Source organism: Microcaecilia unicolor, chromosome 3, assembly GCF_901765095.1.
Source record: "Microcaecilia unicolor chromosome 3, aMicUni1.1, whole genome shotgun sequence".
NCBI classification, from domain to species: Eukaryota; Metazoa; Chordata; class Amphibia; order Gymnophiona; family Siphonopidae; genus Microcaecilia; species Microcaecilia unicolor.
The window spans coordinates 344,722,889-344,743,150 of record NC_044033.1 but is presented as its reverse complement, the minus strand read 5'-3'; the positions used below and the strand labels follow the sequence as shown (position 1 = coordinate 344,743,150).

At 42.8% G+C, this 20,262-nt stretch overlaps 1 protein-coding gene across 1 annotated transcript in view; it reads left to right on the top strand.

Annotated features, from left to right (window-relative positions):
- Positions 1 to 19,077, top strand: part of MYCT1 (MYC target 1) — a 32,652-nt gene extending 13,575 nt beyond the window's left edge. The window contains exon 2 of the mRNA XM_030198469.1: positions 18,242 to 19,077. Coding sequence (XP_030054329.1) covers positions 18,242 to 18,765 — 524 coding nt within the window. The 3' untranslated portion in view covers positions 18,766 to 19,077. The remainder of the gene's footprint in view (positions 1 to 18,241) is intronic.
- Positions 19,078 to 20,262: the final 1,185 nt, after the last annotated feature.

Here is a 20,262-nt window from a genome sequence, read left to right as displayed (position 1 = left end):
AAGATACCTGCTTGAAAATTTGAAAATTCCCCAGGAAGCAATTCCCCCTATTAATAAGATTTATTATCTACCTAAGAACCCGACGAAAAAACAAAGGAGAAAATAAAGGTGGAGAAAGATATGAATATCAATGTGAACAATATATCTGCCATTCTGGAGCAATCGTTAGAAAATACTATACGGAGAAAGCCACAATCTTGGTGTCCCTTTGTATTTGAACAAGACCTCAATACTATTTTAACGTTATATTTTAGATACTCAAAAGCTCCTTTGGTACAGAAAGGATTTGGATCTACCCAGATGTTACTAAATCGACCCAAAAAAGGAGAAAAAATTTCTTGACTATGAAAGAGGAAGTTTTGAAACTCGGGGGACTTTCCTTCCTCACTTATCCATGTAAATGTTTGATTCGTTACACAGATGCAAGGTATATATTTTATACACCTGAACAATTAATTGTAAATTTGGTGAGGTAAATAACACGTAGTCTTTTTTTTAAAGTTTAAATTCTACTTGATATCTCCTATTGATTCTAACACACCCCCACGTTTAAAGTGGTCTAAGAAAGCGATAATAATTTTGTCAAATATAAATTCCTTATTATATGTTATTATAGTTTCTGTTTAACAAGTGTTTAACTTTTTTTTTGTTACATTTGTATCCTGCGCTTTCCCACTCAATGCGGCTTACATGTACAGGTACTTTATTGTACCTGGGCAATGGAGGGTTTAAGTGACTTACCCAGAGTCACAAGGAGCTGCCTATGCTTGAAGTGGGAATTGAACTCAGTTCCCCAATTCCCCAGGACCAGAGTCCACCACCCTACCCACTAGGCCACTCCTCCACTCCACTTGTAAAGATAATGTAAAATGATAATAAATAAAGAATTAAAAAAAATAATAATATATGTCACATAGTTGAAAATAGGCGTGCTTATAGGTGTGGAGTTGGGGGGGGGGGGGTCATGGGTTGTTTCTAAAATCTATGTGCATTGTTACAGAATATAGCTGCTCCATACCTTATTTAGGCTTTGGGACTTACACCAAGTTTTACTTGCTAATTGACTGCGCTAATTTTAGTTGCATGGACCAGTGCTCAGCATATTCTATAAAGGTACGCCTAAATTAAAGCATACTTTATAAAATATGCTTTGATTTCCATGCAGAAAATCTCAGCGTAATATATAGAATCTAGTCTTAAATGTGTGCCTTAAAGCGGTAGATAACTCTTGGGCAAGAATACCTTCAGGTGCTAGGGGAATGCCTTCTAGAGAACGGGGGTGGGGGAGGGATATATTTTTTGAACAATACTTTTCTTCAGTTGTTAGGAAGGACCACAAATGAGATAAAGTGGACAGAGGAAGGAAGAGAATTCTATATTGTCGCGGCTTAATATGGAATGAAGCTGAAAGTTATTTGAAATATTTAGCCAACTTGACTGTTGGAAATATTTAGCCAACTGACTGTTGGAAATAAACAAAGATATTTGCCCCTTTAAAAGCTGTCTTTTCATTACAGAGAAGAATCCCACCCAATAATCTGTTATTTGTCCGTGCCTAAGAATGAACAAGCCCTGCAAGAGGACTCATATAACAATCATTGGGAGACAGGACCAATCTTTGAAGTGCCCTTGCAGATATGAGGGCAATGAGCCTGGAGCATCATCCCCTCCCCTGCTCTCTTTTCCTTTCTTCAGCATCTATCTCCTCCCCCTCTGCCTATGGTGTCCATTTATTCAACCCCCCTGTGGTGTTCAAACATCCACCCCCCCCCACATGGTCTCCAGCATCTCGTTTGCTTTTCCTCCACTCTCAACCCCCCCTCCCCTCACCCTTCTCTCTTCCAGCATCTCGCTTCTCTTCTCCTTCAGCATCTCCTCTTCTCCCCATCTGCCTGTGGTGTCCATCATTCAAACCTCCCCCCTCCCTTACATTATCAGCATTTCTTTTCTTCCCCTGGTGTGGCAACTCTATAAGCTACATTGGAGACATCACGTGGCCAGACAGATGTAGGGCCTTCATATGGTCAAGGCCTGACAGCTCCCACCTTTGAACATCCTGTTTTGGAGGGGACGAAAGCTGGCTGGGCAGTCTGAGTTATGTGCAGATGTAAGGTATGAGAAGAAAGGCATCATGGGAGAGAGGAAAATGGTAGTAAAATTGGGGGCCCCGGTACCATGGTATCTGTGGCTCCCCCCTGTTCCGGGGCCTATGACTTGGTACAGTCTTGAGTATGTGCAGATGTAAGATAGAGAGAAAGGCTTCATGGGGAGAAAGGAAGTAAAATTTAGGGGATGCCCATGGCACCTGTGTCTCCCCCTGTTCCGGGGCCTATGACTTGGTACAGGACCTTGTAGCTAAGAAAGGAAGGCAGCAAGATCCATAACAAGGAAAAGCTGCTGTGGTCTGAGTAAACTCCAATCAAATGGATATTCAGGATGGAATGGTCAGAAGATTATCTCATTGGGACATAAATGATCAATAGGTGCACAGGCTGGAACCTGGGAAGGTAGGAAAGAGGAGGATCAGGATTTAAAGATCAAAGATGGGGTTGTTACTTTTTTAAAAGTACTTAAGTAAAAAGTAAAAGTACTGGCTCTGTGTCAGAGGGGGCGGGGTCAATACTTGAGGCCATGGACCGGCGACTGAGGACCCTGAAAGCTGGTCAGGCCAGGATCCAGCATACGCTAGGCTGCAACTTATCTGGGCTAGAGAATGCTGGAATGCTGCAACCTGATCCCTTCCAGAACACTTAGGGCCATGTTTTACTATGCCGTTCTGTAGGTGCAGTAACTTTTTAGCGCATGCTAGAAATTGCATTATATTCCTATGGGTGTCTCTAGCATTAGCGTGTGCTAAAAAGGTTTGTACGCTTAGTAAGTGTGGCTTAGTAGACATGGCGCCCTTAGACTGTCCTACCTCCTGAGGCAGTTTCTGTAGCTCTTGGGGTGACCTATCCTCTCTACTCCTCCCCTCGCTCTACCACAGTGATCCGTCCCCCTTCCTTAACCCTTTTGTTTGGTGTATATAGTTTTATAATTTATATGTTATAAATAAGATATTTAAAACAATTTTGGACTTTTATGTTTCTAATGATACTTTATTTTTTATGTATTTATTGTTTCATACAGTTTTCAATTTTTTATTATATATAGTTCAAATATTATTGTGTAGTTTTTTTTTAAATTGATAATAGAGTCTTTTGTTAATTATAGTTGTCCTCCTTTCAATGCCCTTGGTTGCCCTGATAGTAGCTTGTAGCGTTACTACACAGGCTTCCGGGTCACAGTGAAGAGTGGAAGGGAGGGATACGGAGTGTTGTTACAATACCCCTGTCTGATGCATGTGTCACCTGCAAGGGTATCAATTGGGGATCTCTTTGCAACAACTGTTATTCCAAAGGATGCTGTCAGCTCGTGTTACCTATGAGCCAGAATGCACAATCACAATAGGTCCTTGCCCTCCTATACCATGTTCCCACAAAAGATAAAACAATACTGAGTAAGAGGTAGTAAGCCCTTTATTGGCTTTCCACAATAAATTTGAATAGAACATTCATTGATACAAGACAACAGAGTCAGTAAAGTTCATCAAATGCTACGACACAGGTAACAATACAACCCAACTGGTACACTAATACAGAATCCAGCTTTTGACCAGAACAAAGATGCTCAGCATATTGGTCCTCCACCAGCCACAACCAGAAGATTGTTGTATGGTACAAAATATGTTACAGACATAGTTATAAAGGCATCTTCTCTGTTCCTGGTAGACTCATCTTAGCTTTGCCAAAACTTACACATTGCAGGGTTAGGTGAGCCAGTCTCTGGCTGCAGAGGTGAGAATTGAACCCAGGATGCTGCTTGAACCATTAGGGAACTGTTCCACTCAATACTCCAAACATTTCTAATGAAGAATATATAGGGTAGATATGCAACATCTGTGGCCAACCACAACCAGGTGGTATGGGATGTGAAGTGCAATACAGGCTCCAGCAGAACTGCATACCATGCCCCCATCACCATATTATAGTAATAGCATCCCAAAGCAGTTTGGGATTTGAACTGTTTGATTCTACCCACTGCTATCCTATAAACCCATCAGAAGAGGTTTGGACAGAAATCCAGGACTGGCCACAAACCTTCCTCCTGGAGCAGAGGTAACTTAGGATCTCTGTTACTGCCCCAAACTAGCATGTGTTATGTTGTGTATGTCCTCCTTCCTCACAGGATACCTTTCTGGCTCTCGTTGGATCTGACCTTTATCTACATATCCCCTGGCCTACCATGGGAAGAGGATGAACAGCCAGTGGAACAGTTACATGATGGTGTGGGCAGAGCCAATTACCAGATACAGTATGTGTTGTTCAGGGCCATTTTTCTATTGGATTTGAGAACTAGCAGCCTTTATTCTGGCTTCCAAAAATGTCCTTTCCAGCCCATGCTGGATTCCCCCCCCCCCCCCCCTCCATCAAAAAAAATAATAATAATAAGTTTTGTTTTCCACTAGTGTAGAAGCCAGCCTTAAACCTATGATTCTCTGCTTGAGAGGCAGGCCACCTTCCAGGTAGACATATTCTCTTCATACTGCACTAACTGAGAAAAACCCTGTGTAACGTGGAGAGGCTGGCTGGCTGATGCTGCAGCATCTCCACAGGAGTCTGAAGGGTTCCTGTGGCCAGGATTGTGGTCACCTTGACATGCACTGACAGGGCATATCCCTTCCAAGTACTGGGCTCCATATCTTCTTGTAGCTGCTCACAGATGTGCCTGATAGTCTCCCCATTGTAGCTGTGAGGTCCATGAACCGTGTTCTACACCTATAGACCCTATACACTACCCCTCTCCCTCCCCTTTCAATTTGCTCTTGAAGAAATTTGATAGCAAAATTGTTTTGGAGGTTGTACTCTGTCCTGCATTCAAAGCAGCTAGGCTTAACAGAAAGATTGCCTGAAGTGGTGTGGAGGATTAGGCCTAAGGTTAGTGCAGTGGGCTTTGATCCTGGGTTTAATTCCCAGTGCATCTCTTTGTGACCTTGGGCAAGTCACTTAGGACCTCTTTTACCAAGCTGCGGCAAAATGAGGCCTATACTGGTGTCGGTGCATGTTTTTCATGCGTGCCAAGGCCTCTTTTTATTGCAGCGGGTAAAAGGAAAGTCTTTCTTTCCTGCAGGAAATGGCCATGCGGCAAGTAAAGCACTTGCCACATGGCCATTGGGGGGGGGGGGGGCTTTACTGCCACCCATTGAGGTGGTAGCGGTTAGGGCTCCTGTGCTAACCCAGCGGTAACCAGGCAGCTCATGGCACTGCCCGATTGCCGCCAGGTACACCCCAGCACTACAAAAATAAATATATTTTTGTAGCACTGGATATGATGGCACACTAGGGTGGGAAGTACCCCTGGGCTGCTGCGGAAGCCAGCGGTACTTCCTGTTTAGCGAGCGGTAGCTCACGTTGGCTTACCGACGCTTAGTAAAAGGGCCCTTAACCTCCTTTGGTCCCAGGTACAGAAACTTAGATTGCGAGCCCTCTGGAGACAGAGAAAGTACCTGCGTATAATGTGTACAGCACTGCATACATCTAGTAGTGCTGGAGAAATGATTATTAGTAGTAGGTTCCCACCTGGCAAGTTTGTTTGTTGTACCACAAAGATCCAGAATTTGGTCAAAAATGTTATAGTTGTAGTAGGCCAGGGGATATGTAGATAAAGGTCAGGATCCACGGAGGTACGGGGGAGAGAGAGATCTTGGGGTGATAGTCTCTGAGGATTTGAAGGCGACGAAACAGTGTGACAAGGCGGTGGCCATAGCTAGAAGGTTGTTTAGGCTGTATAGAGAGAGGTGTGACCAGCAGAAGACAGGGGGTGTTGATGCCCCTGTATAAGTCGTTGGTGAGGCCCCACCTTGAGTATTGTGTTCAGTTTGGAGGCCGTATCTTGTTAAGGATGTAAAAAGAATTGAAGCGCGTTGCAAAGAAAAGCTACGAGAATGGTATGTGATTTGCGTTACAAGACGTATGAGGAGAGACTTGCTGAACTAAACATGTATACTCTGGAGGAAAGGAGAAACAGGGGTGATATGATACAGACGTTCAAATATTTGAAAGGTATTAATCCGCAAACGAACCTTTTCCGGGAGATGGGAAGGTGGTAGAACGAGAGGACATGAATGAGATGGAAGGGGGGCAGACTCAAGAAAAATGTCAGGAAGTATTTTTTCACAGAGAGAGTAGTGGATGCTTGGATGCCCTCCCGCGGGAGGTGGTGGAAATGAAAATGGTAACGGAATTCAAACATGCGTGGGATAAGCATAAAGGAATCCTGTGCCGAAGGAATGGATCCTCAGGAGCTTAGTCAGGATCGGGAGGCGGGGCTGGTGGTTGGGAGGCAGGATAGTGCTGGACAGACTTGTACGGTCTGTGCCAGAGCCGGTAGTGGGCAGCGGGGACTGGTGTTTGGAGGCTGGGATAGTGCTGGACAGACTTGTACGGTCTGTAACCAGGCCGGTGGTTGGGAGGCAGGGCTGATGGTTGGGAGGTGAGGATAGTGATGGGCAGACTTATACGGTCTGTGCCAGAGCCGGTGGTTGGGAGGCGGGGATAGTGCTGGGCAGACTTATACGGTCTGTGCCCTGAAGAGCACAGGTACAAATCAAAGTAGGGTATACACAAAAAGCAGCAAATATGAGTTATCTGTGGGCAGACTGGATGGACCGTGCAGGTCTTTTTCTGCCGTCATCTCTATGGTTACTATGGTCACTCCTGTATAATCCTATTTGGTGATGAATAGCCACATGAACCATCTGACCAGCTACCATGGGGTGCCCTCACTGCATGCCATGTTCCCCCTCCCTATTCCTTACTTAGTACTACTATAATAATGACCCCAGTTTGACTCATGGTTACAGCACTATTGGTCACATCTGTGTATGCTAACAGCTAGGGGTTCAGTGATCTGTGATACAAATAGTACAGCAACAGGTCGAAATCAACAGTTTACCTACCAGGAAGCCGCTGATGCTAGGTCAAAGGTCTCTGTTCCCATATCTGGCAGTGAGCTGTGTTGACATATCTATTCAGCATGTCCAATGTGTCCATTTCAGTCCTCATTGTTCCAGGGTCCTGCTATGTGCCCACATACCAACAGTTTTCACAAGTCTAGCCATGCTAATGTCCCATGTTGTCCATTTATGCAGACCCAGAGGCCCCAACAGGTGGAGGAGGAGGAGCTGATGGTGAGGTCAGGGAGCACCAGCAGCACCAACATAAACAGCAGCATCACCACCACCAGCAGCAGCAGCAGCAGCAGAGAACTGGATGAGGATATGGAGGAGGATGGTTGATGAGGAGAAGGAAGTGCCTGATACTATGCAGAAGGACCAGCAGCTGAAGAAGAATATTGAAGAGCCAGAATATCATCCAGGCCTCCCTGAGAAGAAAACATTTTAGTTAACATTGGACAGAATATTCAACGAGAACAAGTCCTGCTCAAGGAAGAGGTTGCTGGTCTTAACAGGAGACTGGATGTCCTCATTGGGGAGGTGAGTGCCAGGAGGGCATTTGAAGAATAATGCATGACCAGCCTCACCTCCCTATGTACCAGCATGGAGGGTAACCATCGTGCCATGGAAGTCATCCACACCACCCTCACTTCCTGCCCCAGCTAGTGAGACAATGGAGCCCTTCCAGCACTTCATCCAGTCCTCCCAGAGCTTCTCCCACTTGTCATCCCATGCCCATATTGGCAATGCCAACATCTGTCAGCTCCATGGCCTTTCCACCCTTCTGTACTAGGGCAACCATCACAGGAGCTATTGGGACCCCCACCAGTCAGTCCTACACCAGCATACCCTCCAGACAGGCCCCCACCAGCATGCCGTCCACCAGCATCTGCAGCATAGATGGTAGGGGCAAGAGGATGAGGGCGTTCTGTGTCGCATACCTACCTCTCTATTGGCCACATGGACATGGTGTGCTGCCAGGGACTCTGCCTCTCTATGGGACCTTATTTTGAGTTTTGCTATGTAGATACTCCTATTGCCTTTCTTTAGAATCTTCCCACCTCAAGGTCAGACAATGGCAGGATTTTGCCAACCAGATTGTGACTTTAGTATTGGCCCTCATCTGTTAGGCTACATCCCTGAACAATATGTTGCATTTTCCTGTGGGGAGGAAAAAGGGGGAGGGAGGGCTTTTGACTATGTTTATGTTCATGGTACATTGTTGTTCACAAAGGGGTGGGGAGATGGAGGAAAGGGGAGGAGGAGAAGGGTGTGTATCAGCATAATCCATAGAGGTGTAGGTTAGCATCCTTCAGACCTCAGGGACATAGGTGGTCATGTACCTGTTAGGAGGAAACAGAATATTGGTAAGTGCTTTGAAAGCTGTAGGTTGTACTGTGGGTCTCAACTAGCGCTTCCCCCCAGTGATCTCTCCTCTATGAAACACCTCATAGATGCCTGATTGGCTAAGGATATATACATCATAGCAGGAACCAGGGTAATTTGCATAGAAATCTGTTATTCTCTGAGATGTATCCCACACCACTTGCATATTTAAGGAATGGTATGACTTCCTGTTTCTATATGCTGCCTCAGTACCTGAAGGTGGCCTGAGAGCAATATGGGTACATCTATGCTCTCAGGACTGATGGGGAAACCTACCACCTCATAGAAGGCTGTCATGATCCTCTGTGTTTCAGTCTCGTGCATGGGGAACTTAATGTACTGAATGCCTCTCCTCAGAAAACAGTGCCGGAACTACACAACCAGTGTGAGGGTGGCTGGCTGATGCATGCAGCATCTCCCACATGGGTTTGAAAAGTTCCTGTGGCCAGGAAAACCAGGGCTGTGGTCACCTTGACATGCACGGCAGAGCATGTCCCCTCCAAGTACTGGGCTCCATATCTTCCTGCAGCTTCTCATAGAGGTACATGATGGTTTCCCTACAAAGCAGTACTATGGTATTTACTCCCTATCTGTGAAGTCTATGATCTGTGTCTAGGTCCATAAACCCATTGCATCACAATTGTCCCTCTCCCCCTCCCATCTTGTCTTTGCCTATGCCGAGCCCTAAATATGATAGCAATGAATGTGCAAACACTCATCCCTCCCCCTGCAGCCACCACACACACCACCTAGAAAAAACAACAGTGAAAGGATGTAGGAGTTGGAGGACAGAGTGCAGGTGAGTAGGTTTAAAGAAGGACCAAGACACACAGCAATATCACAAAGTATCACCAGAAACACAGTAGAGCACACCAACACACTCTACGAGTCCCAAAAGGGCAACGCAGGCTGGATATGAGTGCTATTTATAGCAGGTGCAAAACTCAGTGTGGATCTTTAGCTATCATCAGTATCTGTGCCATTCTCTTAATACAGTTTTTATGCGGAAATCCAAGGATCGCCCTGCTCCGCCCATTCCTCTGTCTCTTTTTTAAATGTGGATAATTGGCCATGATGGTCACAGTAATGCACGGAAATTAGGTGCCATGGACCTTTAGAGAATTGTGCTTAGCAGTTTTGGCACCTAGATTGCAGATTGGCACTTAATTTAGGTGCCGATATTTTTTGTATATAATTAGGGGGTATATGGAACATATAAGCATCTAGACACTGAGCATAATTAAATGTGACTGGATTGATTTCAGTAACAATTAATAGAGAAATACAGAAATAATGGAACATCAACATAAAAAAAGTTCATGGGAACACAGAGACATGAACCCATAGCAATGTTTTATGTTTTTACATTGCGCTGCCAGTCAAACTGTTCATCAAAATGCATTCCGATCCCACAGTTAGTTTTCATAAAATGCTATACAGAATGTCAGTAACCATTTCTTATTTTGGAAGCCTGTCGATCTAACAGAGACAAATCTAAAGAACAAGCTAACACGCTACGGCTTTCAATTGTACTTCTGTCAAAAAGGATTTACTGTATGTAGACATTCGTAATATTAAAAGCAAACAGAAGAAATGCTGTTGATTAGGGCTCTGGGACTATATGTCGTCAAGTCACAGAAGGTCATAAAGCAGACTTCTGCTTTGGAATGACCTATTCTGACCAGTCTGGGTTCCATTTTGTGCAGCCACAGGTGTCTCCTGTGTACTCTGCCTTCTGTATTTCCATTTTATTTCCTGCCTGATTTTCTACATTTGGTAATTTCTACAGGGTAAGCAAGAATTCTGTAGTTTATAAAGTCATTTACTATTATTTGCATTTTATTACTTCAAAATCCATAGAACAAATGTGGATTAATTTCTATGAAAAATCAAAAAACAAACTGCCATTTAAAAAATATTCACGATGTTCATGATGAGTTAATCAGTTAACACTGCAAATTTGGGGGGGGGGGCAACAGGGGCAATAATGAATCTGTTTGCATTGGTGAAACTTCCCTGGGTAATTTTATGAAGCAATGTTTGCAACATCAAAACAAAATTAGGTGGGTAATTTTACTTTGAATTTTGACCCTAAAAAAGGGCCTGCAGAGGTTTCTACCCTGCTTTTTCTGTAAGCACTTTCTCCAGCCAAAAGTGTATGCATAGCTTGGAAAATACAAAACTGTGCTTGTTGTTGCTTCCTCTAGCCCAACTCTGTCCCCAGGAATGCATTTGCTGAATGCACGTAAAAGTATGTGCATACTTGAACCCATATAGGGGAAAATTCTATAAATGGCACTCAAAATGTGGTAATTTTGATACTTTCAAAACTGGACTATTGTAACTCTATTTATATTGGTTGCACAAAGTTGCTGAAGTCCTAAATTATAATGAGTACAGAATGCCAGCAGCAAGAGTTATTTTTGCAGCAGACAAATATGATCATATTACTCCTTTGTTATTTCCATTTACATTGGTTGTCACTGGTTACCATTGGAGGCAAGATTTCAATGTAAAGTATCAGCGTTGACCTATCAAGCTTTGTATGGCTCGACTCCTGCTTACTTAGGTGTTCATCTTGTTTTTCTAAATTATTTAATTTCTAGATCTACGAGAAATCAATTTTTGCTAAAATTGCTCTCATTTTTGCCATGTAAAGGCAAAGAGGATTTTTTCAATTTACTTTTCCTAGTTTTGGAATTCTTTTCTTTAAGAATGTGTGGTTATCTTCAATTTAGGAAGCTCTTAAGACATTTCTCTTTAAGAAGTGTTACTAATTTGTGGAAATGATGTATTTTTTTGAAAATTATTGTATAATTGGTTTTAAAATATTGTAATTCCTGATGTTTTGTGGGTTATAAGACTGTAGTAATAATAATAATAATGAAAATATTGGTGCTGAACGGTATTCTATAATGGCCATTCCGGGATCAGCACCCTTTGTCGAATAGCACGTAGCGTTGAGATTCATGCTCAATTTTGGGTGCAAGAAGATACATCAACTGAAACCAGGTGTAAATCTTAGTGTAGAAGTTGGACATGGATCCACTATATTCTATAACACTGCACACATTTAAGGGAATGCCCCTGGCCTGCCCGTGCCACTCCCATGGCCAGGCTCCCTTTGCAGGTCTGCATGGAGACACTTAGACACTATTCTATAAATGGGCAAGTAAGTGTGTTTTCACATGGCTCTGCCATTTTGCCCTACTTCTGTGCTTTGCATCCATTAGAATGCTTCTTTTGTGCCAAAACTTCAGTGTAAAAGTATTGTCTAACATTTGCCACCATATATAGAATTTGCCTCATAGGTTGCAGGCAATAAGCCAATTTCTTCAAATATATACTGCACATGCAGGAATGTTTTTTAAATATAGCTGTGTCTTGTTTTTGCCCACTTAATTTTGGGAGCACATACAACATTTAGGGATTTTTGCCCATTTTGTATCACCTACAATGCCATTTGGTTAGATCTACTCTCAAATTTTTGATCTCTGGAAGATGAGATTTTGAAAATCCTGAATATTAACTGTTAGAAAAATAGATATTTAGAAGAGGTTCCGCCAAATAAAGATACTTTTCATGACTGAAATGGAGATTTTGAGATGCAGGAAGAGAGGACATTACTAAAAGAAATTTTTAGAATGATTTCCCATGGACAACAGGTGTATACCCATGGCGAAAAGGCTCTTCGAAAATGATCCTCTCCACCCGTTCTGCTGGGAAATCTGGTTGACTGTACCAGGGGTACAGCCACGGGTGGGCCTGGGCTGGACTTGTCCTATCCACTTTTGCTTCAGGCCCAGCCAGCAGTTGGCACATCATTCTTTAGCTGGCAGGGACTCCCAATCTGGAACTGGCCTTGAACCAGTAAAGCATGGCTGTCAGTAGCTCTAAGAAGCCGCCACTGGAAACCAGAAGAGCGAGCCTGCTCTATTCTGCACAATTCTTTGAAAACAATTCTATCAAGGAGTGCCCATTTTAGTCACCAAAAAGATGCCTATTAAGAGCCTATTCTACAAAAGAATGTTGGCACCTGAGAACATAAGAAACTTAAAAATAGCCTTATTGTGTCAGACCAAATGGTCCATCTATCCCAGTATACTGTTTCCAAACAGTGGCCAAATCAAGGTCAAAAGTCCCTGGCAGAAGACCCAAATAGTAGCAACATTCCATACTACCAATCCCAGGATAAGCAGTGGTTTCCCACCATGTCCATCTCAATAACAGACTGTGAATGCCAGGAACTTGTCCAAACCTTTTTTTAAACCCAAATATGCTAACCGCTGTTACCATATCCTCCAGCAAGAGTTCAAGAGCTTAACTTTCTTTGAGTGAAAAACATTTCCTCCTAATGAGTGACCCTTGTCTTTGTACTTTTTGAAAAGTAAAAATTGATTCACTTTTACTTTGTTTTGCACCACTCAAGATTTTGTAGACTTCAATCATATCTCCCCTCAGCCATCTTTTTTTCCAAAGAGCCCTAACCTCTTTAGCCTTTCCTTATATGGGAGGAGTTCCATCTTCTTTATCATTTAGGTCACTCTTCTTTGAACCTTTCTAATTCTTATTTAAGATACAGCGCCAGAAATGAATGCGATACTCAAGGTGAAGTTGCACCATGACGCGATATATAGGCATTATAGTATTCTTGGTTTTATTACCATCCCTCGTCCTAATAATTCCTAGCATTCTGTTTGCTTTTTTGGCCGCCAACCCCACACTGGCATAAAATTTCAGTGTATTGTCTGCAATGACACCTAGATCTTTTTCTTCAGTGCTGACCCCCAAAGTGGATGTAAGCTTGGGGATAGAAAATAATTTGTATGTTTCTTGTTAAAAATCTGTTTTACTTTTATTTTAAAAGCAGACATTAGTTAATTAGATTAGTCTAAGGGCCCCTTTACTAAGTGGGCAGTAAGCCCAACGCGAGCTAAACAGGAAGTACCGCTGGGCTACCACAGCAGCCTGGCAGTACTTTTTCACCCCTAGCGTGCCGTCATATCCGGCGCTACAAAAATATATCTATTTTGTATGACTGGAGTGGTACCCAGCGTAATCGGGCAGTGCCCCCAATGGGTGCTGTAAGGGCTTCCCTTCCAAAATGCCACAATGGCAAGTGCTTTACTTGCCATGTGGCCATTTCCTGCAGTAAAGAGAGACTTCCCTTTTACTGCTGCGGGTAAAAAGAGGGCCTCAAATGCGTGAAATACACACGCTGATGCCAGCGCAGGCCCCTTTTGCCATAGCTTGGTAAGAGAGGGGCTCTAAATTCTTAGCAGTTCTAAATTCTGTTTGTCTACTTTAAGTGTAAGAGCCTTAGAGCAACTTCTTTGGTGCACAAAGCATCTTATTTCGGGGTCTTTACTAAAGCTTAGCTCGAGTTATCTGCAGCAGGGCCCATGTAATTCCTATGGGCCCTGAGAACTAACTCGGCTAAGCTTTAGTAAAGACCCCTAAATGTGGCAAAATATTTGTCTGATAATTGAGTACATATATGCCAGCTCGTACTCAGATTTCAAATTATTCCTGTCAAATAATAAGCAGGTTGTGGATATAAACAAAAAAACATACTTTTATTTTGATATGTGTTATTGTTACCAGCTTTGAGTTAAAGCAGGGTATAAATGTAAAATAAAAAAAATAAATAAATGAGAGAAGTCTTAAAATAAGTTTGGAGAGTTAGAGTATATTGCACTAAATAAGAAATAGATGGCATCTCGGAGACCTGGTGGAAGGAAGACAACCAATGGGACACTGTGATATCAATGATAAGGTGGATCAGATTGGAGGGGATGCTATATGCTAAAGGGGCAGCCAATGCAATTTAATGAGCAATGGGGTAACATGATCTTTATAAGGTCCTCTCAGAATAATTTTTCAAAGCCACATTCTGTAATCCTACAAAAACACATATTTCAATAATCAATCTGACTCAATATTATAGAGTGTGTGATTGTCCTAAATTGAGACATCTCTAAAAATAGTTTAATCTGCCAAAGTAGTTTCAATTTTAAAAAAGAGTTCTTAACAATTGCATTCACTTTCTTTTCCATAGTTAGAGTAGAATCCAGAATTATTCCTAAGATTTTTATATTCATTTGAATTGGGACTTCAGCCGAGGCTAATTTTATTTTCTCTTGTGACAGATTAAGCAGGAAACAGATTGCAAAACAGATTGCAATATGAAATCCTTATGGATACAAAGAATATCGTAATGCCAATGTATCTCCATGGTGTGACCACACCCTGAGTATTGTCTGCCACTTTGGTTGCTATATCTCAAAAATGACAGCAGAATTAGAAAGGGTATAGAGGAGACCGAAATGGGCAAAGGGATGGAATAACTCTCATATGAGGAGACAGCTCTTCAGCTTGGAGAAGACATGGCAGGGAAGAGATACGATAGAGGTCTACAAAATCTTGAGTGGAACAGAACAGGTAAATACAAAAAATGTACAGACTAGAGGAACATGCCATGAAGTTCCACAGTAATACTTTCAAAACAAATAGAAGAAAATATTTTTTCACTCAATGTATAGTTAATCTCTTGAACTCATTGTCAGAGGATATTTTTGTTACATTTGTACCCGGCACTTTCCCACTCATGGCAGGCTCAATGCAGCTTACATGGGGCAATGGAGGGTTAAGTGACTTGCCTGGAGTCACAAGGAGCTGCCCGTGCCTGAAGTGCGAATTGAACTCAGTTCCCCAAGACCAAAGTCCACCACCCTAACCACTAGGCCACTCCTCCACTATGGTAAAAGCAGGTAATGTAGGTGTGTTTTTTAAAGGTTGAACACATTCCTGCAGGTAAAATCCATAATCTGTTATTAAAGTAGACCTGGGAAAAGCCATTGCTTATTCTTGTGGGTAGATGGTATGGAATCTTGCTAATTTTGGGGATTCTGTCAAATATTTGTGGCCTGGCTTGGAAACAGGATACTGTGCTAGATAGACCTTCAGTTTGATACTCTATGACCAATCTTATGCCTTATGAAATGTGGTGCCTGCTATCACATTTTAAAGCCAACAGTGGTGAGGGTGGCAGAGTTGTAGAAAGACTCAGTGGCCAACAGGAGCAAAGGCACAAGCTCCTACAACTGCAAGGGGTGGCATGGTGAGGCAGGCTTTTGGAGCTCTTTAGTTTTGATGTCCTCAGCCACTGCCTCACTGGCTTGCCTCTTAATATTGGGACCTGTGACCATGAAACCGTTCTTGTTTTTCCAAGTTCAACACAAGGTACTTGCCAAACTTCTAAATAATATTTCATGCTATTTCTTTAATCTGAGTAGGTTTGTTACTGGGTGGGGGAGGGGTAAAGGTACTGTTGGTATGTGGATTATTGTAGCTGTATTTGTTTACTCTTTAACAAGAAAATAGTTTAATAATAAATGAACAACATTTTAAAATTTATCCTTGTTTGGCCATTGAGTCCTGTGAAGTTGACCTATGTAAGTTCTTTGGAATGACTTGAAATGAGTGAAGTCTTGGTAAGACATGACACCGCATGTCATGAAAGGAAATAATGAGGTTCATGAATGTTTTAATGAGGGTGATAATAGATTACATAATTCAGGATATGGAAAGGAGATGTATTTACTTTCATCTACTGTATACATACAGGACCTCTAAGGATTGGTTTAACATAGGATTTGAATTTGTGCGTACTGCACAGGTATCTAAATTTGGGTGAACTGAACCCCTTGTGTTCCTTATGTTCACCTATCTGTTCATCAACAAATTAAAAAACAAAATATTTTACCAGGAAATATAATACTCTGATTAACTGTTCATTAGGTAAACAATTCTTAAAGATTATTCCATTAATGCCCTTACAATAAAGGCACTTAAAGGAAATTCAGGAGTACATTGGAATGTAAACATTTGAAATTAGAATGATCAAACATTTTGGGCCCAATATTCAAAATGATTTAAATGACCAGGAGAGGCTCCTGGCCATTTAAATTGCCTGTCTGGGACTAACTAGTCATTTCCAGCTGCTTTTAACTGGATAATGCTGCTGATAATGCATCCAATCTGAAACTGGCTACTTTGGATTTGTTCTGGGGATCGAGCTGGTACTTAACCAGTTAAGGGGGTCCTTTTGCTAAGCCTGGCCTGCAGCAGTGTGAGCGCATCTTTTGTGCACGAGCTGGGCCAGTTTCTGCCACGTCTTGGAAGAGGGCCCTTTTTAAGGGGCCCGAAAATGGACGTGCAGCAAAATAAAAGCAGCATGCATCTATTTTTGGCCTGAGACCTTACCGCCACCCATTGACTTAGCGGTAAGGTCTCAACACGCTACCTGAGCCATAGGCATGCAGTGTGTGCCCACTGCCATTTACCGCCGAGTAAGTGTCATGTGGTAGAAAATATTTTCTACTGCATGTTTTCGGTGCTCGCCAAATTCAGAATTACTGCCCGGGGCCTGCGGTAGCTGGGCAGTAATGCTGATTTGGTGCGTGCTGGACACACGTAGGCACGCACCTTTGTAAAAGGGCCCCTAAATGCAATATTAAGCACTTAACTGGTTAAAGTTAACCATATAAATAGGATCACATAAAAGTCAGTTCTATTTTTGTGTGGTTCTTTATAGCCGGTTAAGTCAATGGCGTAGGAAGGGGGGCGATGGGGTGGTCCGCCCCAGGTGCACGCCGCTGGGGGGGGGGGTGTCGGCTCTGCTGGTTCCCTGCTCCCTCTGCCCCGGAACAGGTTACTTCCTGTTCCGGGGCAGAGAGAGCAGGGAACCAGCGGAGCCGATGCAGCTCCCAGCGATGTGCACTCGGGGCGGATCGGCGTTCCTGCCCGCCCCCACTTTCATATGGCAGTAAGAATGCACTCTGGGGGGTGCGCGCCGAGGGGGAGGGTGTGCCGTGCTACACCCGGGGGGGGGGGGGGGGTGCGCAGTGGCGACCCACCCCAGGTGTCAGCCGCCCTTGCTACGGCAGTGGGTTAAGTGCCAAATATCGCACTTAACTAGCTATATTTTGGCCAGCTCTGTATACCTGGAAATTCAATGTCAGAGCCTGGACATGACCCAGCATTGAATTTCGGGGTATAATGCCGATGGCAGTCAGCAAAACGCTAACCGCTGCCAGCTGAATATCAGGCCCTTCGAAACTAACACAAAAGGACTTAATACAGACATTGACTTTCTAACCCTTTGTTAAATGGAAAAGTAAATGATGACTGTAATACCAATGTAAGTTGTTATTAGGTTTGTTGACAATGTGAGAGACACCATAGGCAAATGTCTCCCATGCCGTCTGTGACTCTAGGGCTGATTTTTAACACTTTTTTTTCATCAATTAATTACAGATATTCCAAAAGAAACCATCTGTTTTTGGGACCTGACTGTTCACAAGGTCTCCCCGCACAGCACAGGCTTTATTATAATTATTGCTTTTGTATACATTGACCTTGAGTTCTGCAGGCATTAGCTTCCTTCAAACTTTTTCTTCATTTTTATTCTGTACAATATTTTAACCCTTAAAATACTTTAACACCATTATCAGACAACTGTAAAGTGTTGCAAAACGTCATAACCTCTTTCTGTCCCCCCCCCCCACCTTCACTGAGTTCTACTAACATACGCAGACAACCTCAGACCTAGATGAGTTTGTTCTGTTTAAACCCTAGCGTAACTGCTTTGTTTCTTCACTTGCTTCATAAACAGAGGATAACTCTCCAAAGCTTGTCAAAGATATATGTTAGTCCAAGAAAAACGTATCCTTACAGAGTGTTTATTGACCCTTGCTTCTGCATGGTAAATTTGTAAATGGATTGTGCAATTCCTTATCAGATTCTTTAGATCACCATGCTCAAACATTATGCTAACTTGGCTGTTTTTTGTCTTCCTAGGTGGTGTTATACTGTCTTTTAGTGTATCCATTGTGATCGGACTGGTGATTGGAGCAATAATATGGATTTTGTTCATGTGTCTGTCCCGTCGCAGAGCCAGTGCTCATATCTCCCAAAGGATGTCCTTGGCCTCTCGACGAAACACCAGGGCTTCTCACAATCAGGCTCCGAATCGGACTGGTTTCTACCGAAACAGCAGCTGTGAGCGCCGGAGTAATCTCAGTTTGGCCAGCCTCACTTTTCAACGGCAAAATTCCCAGGAGCAAGCTGATTCATTCCCAAGAAAGTCGAGCTTCCGAGCGTCCACGTTCCACCCTTTCTTGCAGTGTCCTCCTCTTGCAGTAGAAGCTGAAAGTCAACTGGTAACACTTCCTCGCAGCAACAGTACTACGTCTCCTACTAGCGGCAGTTCCCCAAGTCCTGAATTCCGGTGGTCCAATAGTCTCCGTTCCTGCCATTCTACACAAACACCACCGCCAGCCTATGAAAGCATCATAAAAGCTTTTCCAGACTCATGCTCTTGAATAATCTTCCTTTTTTAAAAGAGAGATATTAAATATAATTAAATTGGATTATTTCTACCTGGGGCAGATGACTAACTTCCTATTGCTGCCACTTTCTATAGCATGTATTATAACATCTTGCCTTCACTGTGCAGGTTATACCATTTAGACACAGCATTGTGTGGCAGGCATAAGGATAGGGAATCTTACATTCGGGTTCCTTTCCATCTTTACTGGTCCTTTGTGTGCATCAACTAGTTACATAAGAGGTGAGAAACCTATTTCTAAGAAAGAGATAACAGCATCTCGTTGAAACTGCCAAAATATGCATTTAAAGGACAGAATTAACATCACTAGTCCATTGGGACAACTGTTGATTTTCTTATTCTTCTTTACATGCAATTCTACAATTGTTTCAAACTCGTGGAATTTTACATTTTTTAATATTTTGAATGATGTAGATCTATAAAATTGACGAACAATAAGTAATGCCGCATTGATAAGTTTAGTACGTTATGTTTCATTTTATTACTACCAAAAGACATTGTTTATTATAAGAAAAATTATGTTTTATTATGGTAACAGTATGTCCCTATGGGGCTCTTTTGCTGAACTGCATTAAGCAACTAAGGTGGGTTTATCACGCCTCCTGACTCAGCATCTCTTCCAAAATAGCACCTGCCCCTAGTGGTAGTCTCACAAAACTATGGCTAGGAGTCATCCTTCGTTATATGGATGGATGATCCCCTAGCGGTAGTACCACTAGGGGGACAGGGGTTTTTCTATAGGGGAATGGGTGTCTTTACAGGGTATTGTGATATCTCTAAAAGGGACTGGGAGTTTGTACAAGGGATTGGGGTTTCTCTACAGGGGATCAGAAGTCTGTACTGGGGATTGAGGGTCTGTACTGGGCATCAGGGGGAGGGTTGGACTACAGATCAGGGTGCGTGTGAATGGGAGGGGGGATATGTTGGAAGGAGTGGAATGCACCACCATGACTTGTTGCCACATTATTTATTTATTTATTGTCTCGAATGGCACCCTGTTACATGTGGTTCCTGATAACGCAAGGACCGCATGTAACATGGTGCCTCTGCAGTAACCTTCTGCCTTGTATGATAAATGCAGGGCAGATGGTGGCCACTCCCCCTGCATTTACCACACAGCCTTTGCACTTACCATTCAGTAGTTTTTGCATTAATATGTGGTAACTGCAAAATTTACCATTCTTTAGTAAAAGGGCCCTATGCTATTTCCAGAAAAAACACGTTCAATGGGAAATGATATTAACTCATCTTTACAAAGTGGCTACACATATCAAGTAATTTTTCTTGGTGAATGAATCAAACCATCAGACATTATAGTGCTCATTTTCAAAGTACATAGACTTACAAAGTTATGTGGAGGGGCATTTTTGATATGACGTCTAAAGTCTGACTTTGAACATTTTGCTCAAAACTTCCAGAATCTGAATAGCAAATATAGCCATTTTCAAAGCAGCAAAATGTCCACCTTTTC